This window comes from Pygocentrus nattereri, chromosome 7, assembly GCF_015220715.1.
Source record: "Pygocentrus nattereri isolate fPygNat1 chromosome 7, fPygNat1.pri, whole genome shotgun sequence".
Lineage (NCBI taxonomy): Eukaryota > Metazoa > Chordata > Actinopteri > Characiformes > Serrasalmidae > Pygocentrus > Pygocentrus nattereri.
The window spans coordinates 15,399,384-15,416,999 of NC_051217.1; the positions used below are offsets into that span (position 1 = coordinate 15,399,384).

At 38.0% G+C, this 17,616-nt stretch overlaps 1 protein-coding gene across 8 annotated transcripts in view; it reads right to left on the minus strand.

Moving 5' to 3' along the window:
* The window catches only part of si:dkey-205h23.2 (CUGBP Elav-like family member 6), a 205,927-nt gene that overhangs the window by 38,067 nt on the left and 150,244 nt on the right, over positions 1-17,616 (minus strand). For all 8 annotated transcript variants that reach the window (XR_005130457.1, XM_037539903.1, XM_037539902.1 and 5 more), the window contains exon 5: positions 4,147-4,226. Coding sequence is in view for 7 of the 8 variants with exons in the window: in XM_037539903.1 (XP_037395800.1) it covers positions 4,147-4,226 (80 nt within the window). In the remaining variant the exon portion in view is untranslated. The remainder of the gene's footprint in view (positions 1-4,146; positions 4,227-17,616) is intronic.

Sequence of the window (17,616 nt, forward strand, 5' to 3'; positions counted from 1 at the left end):
AATGTCCAATCAGCATTTAAAGCCAAACTTTGTTTTTTAAACGGACAGGCTACATCTGTATTGTAGAACTTAAATTAAGTTCTAGGCCTCAGATTGTTGAACTCTGAGACTGACCTGCATGCAGATAAAGCTAAATGCTAACACAGTTCCCAAGTAGCCAAAAGCCAGCGAGGCTTTTGGCCCTGATGTGCTCCATCCCCTGTGCCCTTCTGTATCTGCGTCTGCTCTTTCTGTTCCATTAAATCCTTTCATTATGGTCAAACATATCAGTGGCCAGGTGATATTTACGCACGCTAATACGTGCGCCAGCTGCTCCTGTGCCAACGTTGGCCACGACCGCTCCTGCAGCTGGCACTGTACCCATTCTTATCATACTCTCATCACACACAGTCTCTCCATCCCCCTCTCTAGCTCTCTCTACAGTTTGCTCTCATTGTGGATCCACCATTTTGTTTAGCTGTTGTTGACAACATGTGGCAGAGATATTGAGCAAATGAAGAAAATTCCCCCCGGCCCAGATCGCTTTGGTTGAGTACTCATGACCACCTTGTCAATTAATCTAATTTGTGGTTGGACTGGGTGTGAAGGGTACAGGTGCGGAGGCAGAGAGGGGTATAGATGATATGGATTATTAACGAGAAGTTGGATGGCTTTAGATGCACCCTTGGTTTGTTACTAGCTCCATATGTCATGTTGGAGTAACGGAACAGTTTCCAGAAATAGGAGAGATTTGCCATGACCTTGTGACACAACGCATTCCCTGAAATTGTAATTTATAGCCTTTGGAGCCTGCAAACACAAAAATGTGTTCTATTTGATTAACACACACACACACACCCACACAAGCCCCCACAACCACCTACCCCCCCCCCCCCCCCCCCCCACACACACACACACACACACACAAACACAATGAACACATCTAAACCAAGTAAATTGCTGAATGTTAATTATCTGCATAAACATCACCAAACTGTATTACATTGTCTTTATGATCAATTCCAACCACAACAAAACAGTGTTACAATTAGCATGGAGATCATTGGTACATAGCTGGTCCAATAGTGATGCGACTCCTGACTTGCTCTGTGCCAACCAGGACAAATGTGACTACTGAATATGCATTATGTCACTGGCATGGAAAGAATTTGTTCAACATCATTTGAATGGCTAATCACATTTGTAACTTGTGTATGGTCTTAAGCGATGTTGGCCTTTATGTGCCATGCAGGGAAGCACAGAATTAGCAGTGCAAACCAATTAGCGTGGAGAGCGAGACAGAGAAAGAGAGCGAGAGAGAGAAAGACAGACAGACAGACAAAAATACATTAGGAGGATTAAAAAAGAGAGACAGAGAAGCAGAAGCATGAGAGAGACAGAAAAAGTAGCAGAAGAAGAGAGTGAAAAAATAACAAGGATAAGAGAGAAAAAGAGAGCAGTAGAAGAGGAGGATAGCGAGAAAGAAGGAGTGAAAGTGACATTGAGACAGAGAGGAGAAAGAGAAACACAGTCTGGCTGTGCAGACGGGCCGCTATAAGAGGTTGTGGCTGCCTAAAGAGCAGAGACTATGCCAGCAATGTGACAGCAACAATGTAGAGCCAGAGCTGCACTTTCTCACAGGATGTGAAAAATACAAACAATTACTCAAAATATACTTTATAAAATTTGAGCTAGCACGGTATATATCTGCCTGCCACAATATAAGGGACGGTGAGTGAACCACCCAAACACAGCACACCCACATACACAAATACACCCACCTGCCCACTACACAGACACACAGATACAGCCCCCCCACACGACAAGTGATTGCCTTGTTTGTAAACAACTTTACTTATGTATCCTCAAACTACTGTTTATCTGTTCTTTGATTCTACTCAATCTACTATTATTATCATCAATTATTTATTTTAAATTTTCATTATATTTTTATGTTTACTACCATTATTAGTATTGGTCTTTCTTCCCATAAATAGGGACTTTTTAAATCATTGAATATTTCAAATGTTAAATCCTGCCTTTTGATCATGCTTTGGCATTATTGTATCTAAATATGGTGATGCTAATAAATCTTATTAAACAGAAACTGAAACTGAGAAAGAGGAAAGCAGCATTGAGAGTAATGCAGTACAAAGTAATATGTTTTTTTGTGCATTAAAATTTAAACATTTAAACATGCTAACATAAAACTGGTGGATAAAGATCTTGATACTGAAGAAGAGAGAGATAAACTCATCTAAACAGGCCTGGCTGATTTTTATCCAGGAGCAGCTCTGTGAGCTTTACATGTTACTTACAGAGATTTCACTTTGGGGCTGATTTTAAACTGTGTCTGCTGACTAGATTCCAGGTATTAAACAGCATTAGTCATTCATGATTTAACTCAAGCGTAAGTGGGGATATCCTGTTTAGCGTAAAGGCAGTGACAGTAACAGGCTTTTTAAATGATATTTACTGCAACTGGCTATTTCTTTCTAAATAAATAAAGCCTAGTGAGTTTTTCCTTTTACTTCCCAATTGATACAGGTTTGTTTGAGTTGTAGAGGGCAATGCTGTAGTAAAGTAATGAGTAGTGAGATCACCTTTTCTCAGGAAGCAATAAATAAAGTAATCCCATTACAGTTTGAGAGAAATAATTAATAATTTGTAATGGATTACTTCTTTTGAATAACTACTCCTTTTGTGTGTGAGAGTGAGAGAGATGATGTCATAAAAGAAGATGAAAGATAGAAAGAGGAAGAAATAGTAAGAAGGGGAAATAATGAGAGAAAGAGAGAGAAATAGGAGAACATCAGAGACAAGGAGAGAGGAGGCAGCAGAAGAATGAAAGAGAGGGAGGGGGAGAGAGAGGTAGCAAATAATAAGAGAAAGAAAAAGGAAATGGCATAAAAATAAGAGACAGAAAAATAGACAGAGCTTATAAGTAGAAAATTAGGGGGAGAGAGAATGAAAAATATAAGAAGATAAGAAAGAGAGTGAGAGAAAGTGAGACACAGAGAGAAAAATGGTGGAAGAATGAGAGAAAGAGAGGGAACGAAAGACAGAGATGTAGTGGAAAAAACGAGAGAGAGAAAGAGAGAGAGAGAATGAATGAATGAATGAATAAATGAATGACAGAAAGAAAGAGAAAAGAAATATATATATACACACACAGTGCTGGAGGATTTTTTAACACCTCAATGTCACTGCTGGACTGAGAATAGTCCACCCACCAAAAATATCCAGCCAACAGTGTCCTGTGGGTGGAGTACTGTGACCATTGATGAAGAACTAGAGAAAGATCAACACAAACTGTGCAGCAGCAGATGAGCTATCGTCTCTGACTTTACATCTACAAAGTAGACTAACAAGGTAGGAGTGGACAGTGAGTGGACAGTGAGTGGACACAGTGTAGCAGCACCACCAACATGTCAGTGTTACTGCAGTGCTGAGAATAATCCACCACACAAATAGTACCTGCTCTGTGAGTCTGAGGCTCCATGCAGGTCCTGACCACTGAAGAACAGAGTAAAAGGGGGCTAACAAAGTATGCAGAGAAACAGGTGGGCTACAGTCTATATATGTATATACATATATGTACAAAGAGAAAGAGAGGTAGTGGAAGAATAAGAAAGAAGGAATGGCAGAAACATGAGGCAGAGAATAAGAGAAGGTACATTGACAGTGACTGAATGGGAGAAAGAGACAAAAAAGTTGCAGAAGAAAATCAAATAGAGAGAGAGAGCGAGAGTGAGAGTGAGAGAGAGCGAGAGAAAGAGAAAGAGAGGAAGTGGAAGAATAAGAAAGAAGGAAAGGCAGAAATATGAGGCAGAGAAAAAGAGAAGGTACATTGACAGTGACTGAATGGGAGAAAGAGAAATTTGCAGAAGAAAATCAAATATATATATATATATATATATATATATATATATAGAGAGAGAGAGAGAGAGAGAGAGAGAGAGAGAGAGAGAAAGAGAGAGAGTAGCAGTAGCAAGTAACAAGTAGCAGAGGCAATAAGAGTTTTTTTATCTGTTGATTCTGTGTCTCCACTCAGGAGCAGCTGAGAAATTCTGATCAAACCCTCAAAATCTCACTGTATATTTAACTACGTCCCTTTCCGTGTGTGTTTGTGTGTGTTTGTGTATGTTTGTGCGTGTTTGGACTCACTGGCATGGTCTGTCCACCATGGAGGCTGTTGATGGCTGCCTGCGCTTCTGCATGGCTGGAAAACTTCACAAAGGCACAGCCTGTAGAGAGAGGGGGCAGGGGGTCAGTGTTAGCAAGCTACCCTCAAACAGGGCAAATCCATTCATTACCATTGTTTTCATGTTATCTGCTATGTTAATGTATTCTGCTGTTTGTGTGCACACTGGGTGCAGCAATCTGAATAAATCTGTATAATTGTGCCGAATGTATTAGCCACACAGACCCGGATGTCCTTTCAGTAATATCTCTCTTTCTCTCTCTCTCTCTCTCTCTCTCTCTCTCTCTCTCTCTCTCTCTCTCTCTCTCTCTCTCTCTCTCTCTCTCTCTCTCTCTCTCTCTCTCTCTCTCTCTCTCTCTCTCTCTCTCTCTCTCTCTCTCTCTCTCTCTCTCTCTCTCTCTCTCTCTCTCTCTCTCCCTTTAATACCTTCCTTAACCTCACTTTCACACACACATTTCACACATACATCAACAGCCTTGTTTGTGTTTATTAATCTGTTTAATATTTACACATGCTGATCTGTGTGTAGTCTCTCATAATGGAGATTATGATGACAAAAGCATGGCTGTATAATCCATCTTTCAGGCCCTATCGGTGCTTGAGTTTAAAATTTAGGTAAAAATGGGGCTTAGCTCACCCAGTGCTAAAATACTTTTCAATCTTATGCCTCCTACTTATTTCATATCTTCATATCTAATGAAGGAACAAACTGCCTTCATATCAAAGGAGCAAACAGGATTTGCTCAGATCAAATTACTCAGTGTGAGCTGATCAGAGAGAAAGAAATATCAGTGAAAACATGTAGTCCATTTAATCCTATTTATCAGAGGCTGCCATGCAGTTTATGACTGATAGTAAACTGCACTCATAGACAGGATGTCTTAAAACACGACTAATATTACTAGTGCATTTTAAACTGCTCAACAGACCAAGTAGATTTGTTCATATACAAAATATTCATCATGTTGTACCCACAGGCAAGGAAACAATGAATCACTCAAATTACAGCTGATGAATGCTTCACTCAGGAGAGCTACATGCATATGGAACACACACATAAATAAATTCAGGGAAACATTGCATATTATCAAATCTCTAGGCTTTCCAGTGTCTGTGTACAAGAGAATATAGTGCATATATGAGACTGCAAAACCAGAGACTGTCCTTCACTGTTTTACAGTCATAAAAGTTGTAGTTAACTATTAAGTAAATTATTCTCATTTTTGTATATAATTTTTCAGGATATACTTATGAGGACATTAGATATACGATAATTGATTCACTTGATAATGAAAAGGAAAGCCAAAAGAAAGTTTTAAAAACTGAAATGAAAAAAAAAGTTACAATGTAGAGAGAAAATGGGACCCCTAACAACCCTGCAAGACCTGGTAGACCACCAAACCAATCCTCATCAGATAAACGGCACTTAAAGCTTTCATCGTTGAGAAATAAGTGAAAATCAAACTCCACTCTTGCTTCAGATCTGAAAAAAGCAGGTGTTTCTGTCCATCTTTCCCTGTGAGAAGATAGCTCAACACTATGAGTCTGAAAGGATGTATGCCAGTGAAGCTGTTACTGAAAGAAAAAAAATGTAGAAATCAGTAGAATAGAGCATTTCCAGAAGAAAATGCAGAGTGTTTTATAGGGAGTGGGCTAGTGGTAGCTACGTGTTGTTGAAAATTAATGGGAGTCTATGAGAGGAATGAGGGAAGTAAAAAACACCATAAAAAGGAGTGTGGGTCTGTACAGCTGTGCATTAGAGCTTGGGGATCGGCCATAAGTGAGTTCATGCGGTTTGGTGGCTGGAGTGTAAAGGAAATAATAGGGCTTGAGTGAGGGTGAAAATGAACAGGATTCTATGGGAGGAATGAGGGATAAAAAAAAGACAAACAGATGAGTGCAGTGCAGAACAACATTGGATTCATGCTCAGGGGCCGGCACTGAGATAGTATATCTGTAATGGTGTCTTTTGGTCGAGCACAAGTACAGTAGATTGATGTGCATGGGTAAAAAATGTAATTTAATGAAGACTGTGTGAAAAACATACATTTAGTTATCTCGAAAACTGCAGACAAAAAATTGGCAAGACAATAAGATGAAGAAGAAAAAGAAATATATAAATGTAATGACAATAGTGTTGCACATTGATTTTCAATATGCAATCACTAAAAAAAAAAACTGCTGCTGTTCTCACAGCAATAGACTGACCACTCCAGAATCAAGACTTCAATATAAAGATGTGTAGTTGTGTACACTGTTACTGGGAAAAAGAAATGGTTGAAAAAGTATAGTGTACTTGGATTGTGAGAAGCAGAAAATGCAACCAAATTGCAACAGGTCTGAACTTTGGAGGTGTGGAAAAGTATCCTCGCAGATTTCTTTAAAAACTGATAGCAAGTTTCCTGAAAAAAATGGAAGCTGCAATAAAAGCAGAGGGTGAACACACTTAATACTAAAATATGTCATATTGTATTCAGTCGTTGAGGCTTCTATGCAAGTTCCTTTAAATACACTGTTCTGGCTGGAAATGACCTGAATTACAGCTGGACTGTTACATAGTATTGTATCAATTTACCTACCTAAAGTGGTAGCTCAGTGTCTCCTTCCATGACCCAAATTTACATTATTTGTATGTTTTATTCATTTAAAAGGGTGTATGTTGAATCTGAATATGTAGTCTCTGGTCTTAGCAACCTCTGTCTTTTTTGTAATGGACCAATTCCAGGCATCATTCAGTGCATTATGCAAACCATTAACACAGTTTGAGTGACCCTGTTATCACATAGAGTTCACTGGGATTAGGAGCAAGTGCAGTTTCATTGGATTCCCCATGAAGAAGCGAGTCTGTGAGAAGGTAGCAGGTTTGTATTGACAAAGCATTACATCACGTTCTACACAAGAACATAAACCAGCCTCAGCTCTTACACCTCCAGGGAAGCCTGAATACCTCAGCATGGAAGTTCACATAGGGACACTGTCAGTACCAACAAATGTGGCTATTAAGAAGTGCAAGCGTATGATTTCATCTCCCAACCTATCACAGTAAATACACATTATGGTGATCTGAATACAGGAATGTTGCACCTGTCCATATTTCTGTTTTTTTTACATATGAATTTATTTGTTTATACAGATAGTTAACTCTTGGATTATTACATATTAATGTTATTCATTAACTTCAGGGTCTTAAATGTAAACTGAGCTATTCTTAGGTTATAGAATTACATAATAAAACTTTGGGTCTGCTGGCAGGCCAGGGCCATTTAAGGTGTTAACACCATGTTTGGTAATGGCATTACCATTTAAAGAATAAACATATTTAAGAAGAGTACTGAAGATCTCATGGCTGAGTGTGGATCTTCTATTGACATCTATGAGACATAAAATTGTAAATATTGGTAGATATACAATAATGACATGTATGCCTAAAACCAGGTAAAAATCAAGGCAAAATTGTCTCTACTGTAAATTGATATGTCCCCAATAGAAAAGATTCGGTATTTTGGCTTTGTTAATCTACAGTAAACTCTAATATGTATAAATAAATGTCAGTGTTAAACTCTAACAAGTGAAAAGAAAATATTCAGATCCTAAATTCGTTTTATGAGGAGCAACTCTTGGACCTCACTTGTAACTCACTCACTGTTTAGCAGGCTGAAGGTTCTCCACATGCATGGGACACTATTAGCTCTCAGGTACCTTCTGGTGCTTTAGATTAAGGAAACTGTGTTGATGTTAAATTTTAAAACTCTTCTTGTAATTATTGTTTTAATTTTTGCTATACATTCAATTCACAGTACATGATTATTTGTATATACTTATATAGTTACATAATTATGCAATGAATGACTTTCAAATTTAATTTACATTCTGTTTGGCAGGTTTGAGCCTTTTCTTTCTCACAAATGTGTTAGCAATTGTAAATTTGCAATCTGCACTGCAATGAGCGACTGGTGAGAAATAATTGTCATGTCAAAACATGCACAGACATACCAAAGCATACACAGTGGCCACTTTATTAAAAACTCCTACCTCCTACCCTTCAACTAATGACCCATTATGAGGGCCACCAACCCTACATGTCACAATACCAATGGAAAGATCCGACCTTTAGGCAAGACTCCTAACTTTATATTTGTCTACCTCTGTAACTAAAAAAACTGAATTGCAAGATGTTCCGAACAAGAGCGTCTGTCAAATGCATCAATGTAAAGGTAATATAAATGTCACTTCATACAGTAGATGTGCATTATAGACTGTAGCCCATTTCTTGTCATGGACAATATACCAGTCTCCTTCCACCCCATTCATTATGAGTCGGTTTTTCACTATTAACTAGATAATTTAGGGTAGTGGATCAGCCAAGAGCCAGGAGTGGCTATGTGGTCAAAAAGTTCACTTCAAAGTCACTAGATTGGTTTACAATCTCTAAATGTACACCAGCAAAGTGCAGCTACAATGTGAAATTAACAACAGCAAAGCGAAGCTCAGCCTTTCATTGGTTGAAATGAGAAGCCGGGAAAGCAACATGCTCACTGCCTTCCTCTAAAAGCCACACACGATAAGAGGAGTAGTGTTAAAGGGGGGAGGATGAAAAGAGGAGCGAGAGAAAGGTACGGGCATTGTCCGATGAGACAGAAACATGCTTTGATTTCTCCTGTGGCCCTGAACAATTTGTGGCCACAGCCCCCCGGCCCCTCCAGATCGAGATGAAAACTTCTCTTTTTTTCCACTGTGACCCTAAATGAGTCAGCCTGCTGGGGTGCCATCCTGAATGCATGTCTCTGTTTGAGGGAACAAAAAGAGTTTAACCTTTAGAGTGGAAAGAAGAGAAGAGAGCATGCCACTCTGAGACCCGCAGGCCCTTTCGTTTGTGCAGGGAGGAGGCAATACTATATGGTCCAGCACAAACATCCATCTAACAACCCCTGCAATGGTCAAACCTCTGTGACCTGAAACCATAAATGAGACTCTGAGCGATCCTCCAGTCGGCAGCAGCAAGAGCACAAATGTTTCTCTCTTCAAAGAAGCTACATTGCAGGACATATTTTATATGCAAGTAGAAGTCCAAAACATAAAAATTTCAGTCACTCCTTTGGGGTGTGCAAAAACTTTGGAAGGCTATAATGATCCATTTCCTTCCTGACAGCCAGGAACAACATAACATTTAATCAACCCCCTCCCATCTTCCCTTCTGATAACACTGCTACAGACTGACTGCAGTAACAACAGTCCTTACCACTTCAAAAAGAATGTGCTTCTGTAGCTTGAATGGGTGGTCATATGTACATGTGTTAACAGCTGTGACACCACAGCAATACTGAATTTAAAAGACTCTAAAACCTTTTTCTATTTTTCTTCTTCTTTTCTTTTTGGAGCCAACAGTTCTACTTTGTGCTGTGGAAAAATGTCCATAGTTTTCTAACAGTCTAATTAGACTGTAAATGCAGAAAACCATTATATTACAATCAGGGCCATCAAACAATCATATCAGTTATTCACAACTTATTATACTATTTTATACAGGTAATTGCATTTTTTCTAATATTAATTTTTTCAGAGAAAGATATTGTCCTTTTGAAAGCAGTTGGTTATAGCCATATATATATATATATATATATATATATATATATATATATGTATATAAACAAGTTAAGTTTGAAAGTCTACATTACAAACTTTACTATTATCAATGTAAATACTGAAAAATAAACAATAATAATATAATCATAAATAAAAATATATATCATTTTCATAGAGGTAAAAGGTATTCTTGGAAACTTAACAACACTTTCACAGTTCAACAAAAAAAAATACACGCTGTATCAAGCAGTCAAGCAGTGTAGCTTGTTCAATTCAAGTGAAATGAATACTTTGACTAAAGCAAAGCAAAGCAATACTTTCAGAAGCAGAAATGCTTGTGCGGCTGAAGTAAAAAAAAAGTTTAATCAATCTAAATCTCCCAAACACTTTAAATCAACTTCTGCCATTTCCCATTTTTTACAGTGTATGTCAAACTCTTTCATTTAAAAAAAGCAGGGAAAATGAGTTTTTCCATGATACGGGGAACTTAAAGCATATGGAAGCTATGTCACAGAGCGCCTTTTGCGTTTCCCATTGCCGTGTCTTTTCCCTGACCCAGAAAGAAGAGAATTACATAGAGCCAAGAGCTGAAGATCTCCAATGAAATAGAAGTGATGAGGGACTCAGAAATTATAGTGCAAATTTGAGGCCTTTGTGCTCGCTGGCGAAAAGAAGGGAGGATGTAAAAAGAAGAAAAGATTGGACAGCTTTTAGCTGAGAGGTTTCCATGCTCCCTTTTGAATTTGCAGAGAAAATAATATTCATGCATGAATTCAGTCTGTTTGAATAGATGACATGTATAACACATCATAATTACAGAAGTAAAAGCCATATCTCTATTATTACTGACAGGCCTGAACTCTATTCAGCTTCTGCTGCCATAGACACATGGCCCTCGGGGAACGCTTGGGAAAAGGGAGACGTGGATATTAAACTTCTTGGCCATTTTTATTGGGTCTGGGGACACTAACAGGCTGAGAGCCATACGGATCTACATCAATACAGGGGCAAAAGAAAAGTGTTATGGTCCATGTAGCCCTCCTGGTTTGAACGGGGGGAGAGGCAGTCTGATTTGAATTCCTGGAAGCCGGCCTCACTGCTGCACACTGCCAGAAGCATTTGCAATGACAAGATTTTTAAAGACCACGAGGGATCATGACAAGCACACACACATACACACATACTACCCAGAAACAGACATTTAACTTCACACTCATATGTGGCCACAGACGCTATAGACAATTACAATGAAAAAAATACATGATTTACATCAAATTACTCCGTTAGCCAAGACTTATTTGGTATTTTACTTCTGTAGTTTTACACTGGAGCTATGAGTCTAATGTAGCTAATAAATAATCATATATCTTAAGTTAGCATCATGCAGTATAGCTTCAGTTAGCGTCATGCAGACTGCACACCTAAATCATTACACTCTTGCTCCAAACTATGTTGAGTTGTTGATTAATCTCTAATAGACATTCTTCGTGGGTTATTGACACTATCACATGCTGTTATCAATAGAAATGATTACATTTCATTGTAAAGCCACTATTATATAACAGTTCATTCCAACTGCACTGATTTTCATTCTGTTGTTCATGATTACATCATTTTCCCCCCACAATAACTGTACCACTCCACTGAGCACCGGTTACTAAGTACTGGCTCACCTTATGCTGCAGCTAACAACCATGTTTCACTTTAGTACACAGAAAAACAGAATGTAAAGACATGAGAAACTTCTACAAGATAATGTTTGATCTGTAGCCTGTTTGATCAGATGACAAAACAGCCTACTGGAATTAGCCAGGAATAAACAAAGTACTATTTTCCCAACAAGATAAGGTGTTAAATGCAATATAGGATGACTGGAACAAAATGACATTCAGGTTAATCTGGGAAATATGGAAAAACCTGATCTGAACCTACTTTATGGTTCTATCTATAATGTAAAAGCTTTATTTTTTGGTGGAAATAATTGGCAGTAGAAAAGCACATTTGTTACAATGTTTCACTTCACTTTCTTCTTTATTTTACAGAACTGTATAAAATCAATAGAACATCTGACGACGTGTTATCGCTAATAACATCGCGGCTGTGATGATCAGCCATGATGTTATTTGTAATAACGCACTCCGTCTTTGTTCTGTATTTCAAGTAGCAGCTATCTTGAAGCCTGAGTTTTCCCTATAACTTTGCCCCTTTTATGGAATGTTTTCTTCCATTAATTCCTCCAGGGTAAAAAAAAACAAAAAAAACAAGCAAACATGTGCTGGTTGACTGATTACATTTGGGCAGCTGGGAACCCTTAAGGGCCTCTAGGCCTTTAGAGAGGAACTGTTGATTTCAAGGGATTCAGTATCATCCTGCTTATTGTTCTATGTTCTAAGACTATAAGTATTTTCTGCTGGGAGGTGGCCGTCTCAAACTTGTGAAAATGGTACAATTGTATCACTTTCAAAACAATTGTATCACTTTTTGTATCACTACCAAAACAAAGCATTTTACTCCAAAGCCTAAAAGCAACATAAATAACATTTACTAATAAGTTACTAATAAGTTAAATAAGCCCCGATTTATGCATTTATTTTCAAGAGTAATGACAAAATGGAATGTTCAATAATTAGTTTGGCAATACTTTATTTTGAGTGGTCCTTTTTAGATTAAATAAACACTTAACAGACCCTCAGCACTAAATTAACAACATATCAATGATGTAGCAGCAGTGAATGCATTCAGTAAATACATTTAGTAGAGACTTTAAATTAATAGACTTTATAATCTGCTGGATTCAGTTGTTTTTCACTTTATTGTGTGTCCAAGTTCATATCTGTAGATGTATAAGAGAGATCTCTCAGAACACGTAACAGGTTTAATTTAGACAAACTCAATATGTTCAACAAGCTGTTATAGACAAACAGCTGACACCATTCTGTATCTGGGGCTGTAGGAGTAAGGCTAGAATGAGGGTTAGGATGAGGTCTGGGGTTACGGTTGAGGTTAGGATAAGTATAAGGATAAGGCCAGGCTAAGGGTTAGGTTTTAGCTAAGGCTGGGTAAGCTTAGGTTGTACTTAATGGAAGTTACATATTAACTACTACTTCATGTAACATCAACAATGCATCTACATAATGTAAGTAAAGTATCAACAATACATCTTTAATACATCTTTCCCTCAGTGTATTCAGATGCTTCACTACTGCTACTTCACTGAGATTTTTGTTGATGTGTTACTGATACTATGTTAAGAGTTTAATTAGCATCTACAAAGGCCACTGAAAAAAAGTGGTGTTACCACTTGTTGTAATAAAACACACTTACTAAAAAGATACAGGGTCATTCAGAGCACGAAAAAGGCAGTTTCAGCCAGCAGAGCCGTGATGGGATGCAAAGACATTTAAAGCCTGGTTGAAAAGATAGAGGACAATGACTGCACTGGATCTTCACTACTGAATTGTGTGTGGTTGCCTTGAGTAGCTCATTAACTTCTGTTTGAGCCGAGTGCTGAGCTTATTTCATTTAATCAGCCGTCAGTCATTTGGTCATGGGGTCTGGTGGAGGGAAAGTGAAGAACGCTCCTGAAGACGATGCTCCAGGACAGTCTCTATGAGCCACAAGCAAGAAGGATACATACTGATTTACATCCACAAAAGACATGCACGCCCACACAGCTCAGTGTGACAATGAGCATAGTAGGTACATGCAAGATAAACATACACACCAATCATAGTGTTCAATAGAGCTACATCTCTTTCCTTTGCTCGGTCTGGAATATCATCACATTATCTCACGTCAAAATCACCCAACCACACACTCGGCTGGGTTATAGACATGCTCAGATGAATCTGTCTATCAGAACACACAGCCACAGTATATCTCTCCATATCCACCAGTGCTGATAACAGCATACAGCGCTAAACCAGTTTTCAATATGGGTGCATTAATTTAGAATTCAACTGATTTATTTCAACTGATTGTGCGCAAATATTGAATATTTGATAACAGCGTTGAATGTTGTATAGGTCAAATCAAATCTTAGGTGTGTAGCCCCCTCATAGAATTTAAATGCAAAACTATATATATATATATATATGTATTAGGGCTGTCGAGGTTAACGCGATAATAACGCATTAACACGATTTTAACGCAATTTTTAAAAAAATAGTGCCGTTAACGCAAATTCTGTTTGGCCCTGCGAGTCATCCGTACTTCATGTTGATACTTGACCTTAAGCGGCATCTCTCATTAAGAGTAGAGGAGTAAGTGTCTGCGTTTACATGCGAAGATTTTTGCCAATCCGACTGTATATAATCGGATTATAGATTCAGACTGAGGTGTTTATTCTCACTCTATTCAACAGTCTGATGAAAATCTTCGTTTACATGCTCACTACAAGTAATCCGATGCAAAATGACGCCCATGCGTGGAGTAGCGCTTAGAGTAAACGTTACCATGACAGCGAATATCACGTGAGGTCCAGTCAGCGTAAGATGAGCTTCCAGTTGGCGTCTACTAGCCACCTTTACATGCTGTTTACAGTGCTGTAGCTCTGTGGTATGACACTACATGTCTTTACTGAAGTCCAACTTTGTGTAATTTATTTTTATTTGTGCAGGACTGTGAAGTCCTATAGGCTGTGACTGAACACAACTTCAGCACATTTTAAGTTTTATTTAGTTTTTATTTTCTTTTGTTACACATATCTGAACTGAGACACAGTAATATGTGACTACATGTCTTATATTTGAGACTACAGCTCCCTAATCTATTACAAATCCACTTTTGTGTTTTGTAGGTTCAGTATTACTGCCTAGTATGTGAGTGAATAAAACTCCCAAACAGTTTTCTCTTGTCCCAGCAGTTTTTAACATAAGTACATTTAGCACAAAACGTGTTCACCATTTTAATTGTAAGAATTCACTTAAAAGTCCTCATCTCACGCACAGATGAAATTCTGAGATTAATCGCAATTCAATTTTTAAATCATTTGACAGCCCATATATATATATATATATATATATATATATATATATATATATATATATATATACACACACACACACACATGCACACACACACACACACACACACACACACACACACACACACACACACAGACTCTGAATATACACAATATGACCTAGCTGTTTTACAATTCCAAACAGACCATGTTTTAGCAAAGGCCATGTCTAATACTCTTAAAATAAAGGCACTATTAAGAGTTTGTCAACCGTACAAGAGTAGAATCACTTTTAGTTCCCTAAAGCAGTGGCTGACAAACTAGGACCCCCAGATGGTTCACATTTTTGCTCCAATCTGACTTACAACACTTAAGGATAGAGCAAAAATGTGAGGGTCCATGAGGGCCAGATTGAGAACCACTGCCCTTAAAAGGCATATTTAAAAAGGGGATTTGTGATTATCAAGATCTTTTAAAGGTTTACAGAACCATCACATAACATAAATGTTCTACACCATGTTAAGAGCTCTACCTAGAATTAAAATACCGTAGAACTTCAAAGAACTATTCATTGTAATGTTTATAGAGAATGAAACATGGTCCTTCTATCGCATTTGTGAGCTAAAATGTGAGAAAAGAAAAGAATATATGCTTTAAAACAAGTTATTTGTATGTCATTATGAAATGTGACATCCATTTGTTCTATTTTTGAAAGATATATTGTTTGTATTTTTCACATATTGTGTTGAATTGTCATATGCACATTTCTTTTATAGATAGAACATAGTTTTCATCAGTCAAATGGTATAGAAACAGTCGTGGGACTGGAAACGTTTGTGTTACTCTGAATCTCAATAACTATACTCTAGAGCTGGTGCTTCCAAATGCTGTTTTCCCCTCTGAAATTGCTGAGGGGACTACAGATAGAACAGTTTACATTTCTCAGATAGTATTGACACAGTTCTTTGAATATCTGCATAAAACATCTCAGCAGACATAGCTATATACAGCACAGAACAGATTAGCGTTCAGAGCGTCCCTCTTCTGCACAACAGCTTACTGTATGTCCACTAATCTCACAGCCCAGACACTCTGGCAATCTCCAGTGCGATTCTGTGATTCTAAGCGCTAACCTATTTGCCTGCAGGCTTGAAACTTCCTCTCTAACCGTATTTCTCCTTCTCTCTGAAACTTTTCCCTTTATGCTGAGCACAGACGACAGTTGGTGTATGAACAGCCGACCTGGCTGTGCTTCCCATAAAGATCTGCAATACGATCATCATTAAACGCTTGAACGAGCCTAAGTGATATGGTGATTACCCAATGACACTTTTTGGGGAATGAAAAACCTGCATCACTGAGCTCATGCCAGAGTCTGCCTGTTACATTACAAGTCATAAAAAGGATCAGTGTTATTTTCAAGTTTAGAGAAAGGCAAATTAATCTGTATTGAGCCATCAGTACACTATTCTACTGTCCTAGACCACCATTTATTAATTGAACATCCAGATGAAATGGCCATTAAATACAAGTTATTCATATGTAACAACTAAACATAATTTAAAGTATTTCTGTATTTAGTGTGTCCACTCTTCAGCTTCACTAGTGATTGCTTTGCGATGCACAAACAAAGGAAAGCTTAAGCTGCACAATCACTCTGAATTTGCTCTAGGAAATGTACTTTTCTAGTTGCAGCTTGCTTTCAGTTTTTCAAAAGAATGAGCAGGGATATTTTTCCACACCTCCAAAGGTAAATGTTAGACGTTGGTCACATTATCTTCTTTCTGAACCAGAATTTGATCAATCTTTGCAAAAGCTCTGTAGTTGCTGTATTATTATTATTATTACTTATGAGCATGGGTGTAATTGTTTATTCGGCATGGTTAATTGTCACTCTCTCTAGGACTTTACTTTAGCAATTTTTAGTTAAAATTGTAAAAAATATCAATTGACAGTCATTCTAATTTAAACTGGCACTTGAACTGTTAACAAAAAACAGTAGAGCACTTCCAAATGAAAACAGAAACAGCTTAAGCTCAAATTAATAACATTACTCTGTACTGCACTCTGAAGGTGTTAATTGCACCTGATAAAAGTAAAACCTTTCATTGTTTTCATAAAACCCACAATATATCTCAATGTCTGCTTTTTTCTCCTTTCTTTCATGATTGATATTTCAGTCTTTTATTGGAGGGTATGCCACCCCCCTTTACATTACGCCCCTGCTTATTGATGGTATGTAGGAAGACAATTACTTGGAGTTTGCAATGGTGAGATATAATTCTGGGCCTGGTTTGACTCTAAGAATCCATCAGGAGTTTAACAATAAGAAGTGAAATCTATACAAATTACGCAGGAGACTGAAGTGGGCTGGAACGCTGAGTGGGCGAATAAGCAGCTGCTTAAATACTAGCAACAGTGTGAATGACAGGGAAAGTCTGAATATGTTCCACTCAAACTTTTGTGTGCTGTTCACGGTGTATATTATTGGGATTCATCCCTGTTGAACTGAGAAAAAAAATAAAACACAAAAAAGCCACCATCAAAACAGAAAACTCGTTACAGAGCTGCAGAATGAAGAGAACGGAAGAGAGAGAGGAAGAGAATGAGTAGGTGTTTTTTGAATTGGGCATGCTGCAGAAGAGATAGAAAGAAAGGAAGGAAGAAAGAGCAGACGGGAGAAAATGAAGGTGTGGAGAGAGACAGGGAAGGTGAGAGAGTGAAGGTGTGAGAGACAGGTGTGCACTCAGAAAGAGACTGAATAGGAAGGAGAGAGAGAGTGAGAGAGAGAGATGGAGGGAGAGAGAGAGAGAGAGAGAGAGAGAGAGATGGAGAGGAGGGCAAACTGAAAATGCAGTAACGACACAAAAATGAACAGAAAAATAAA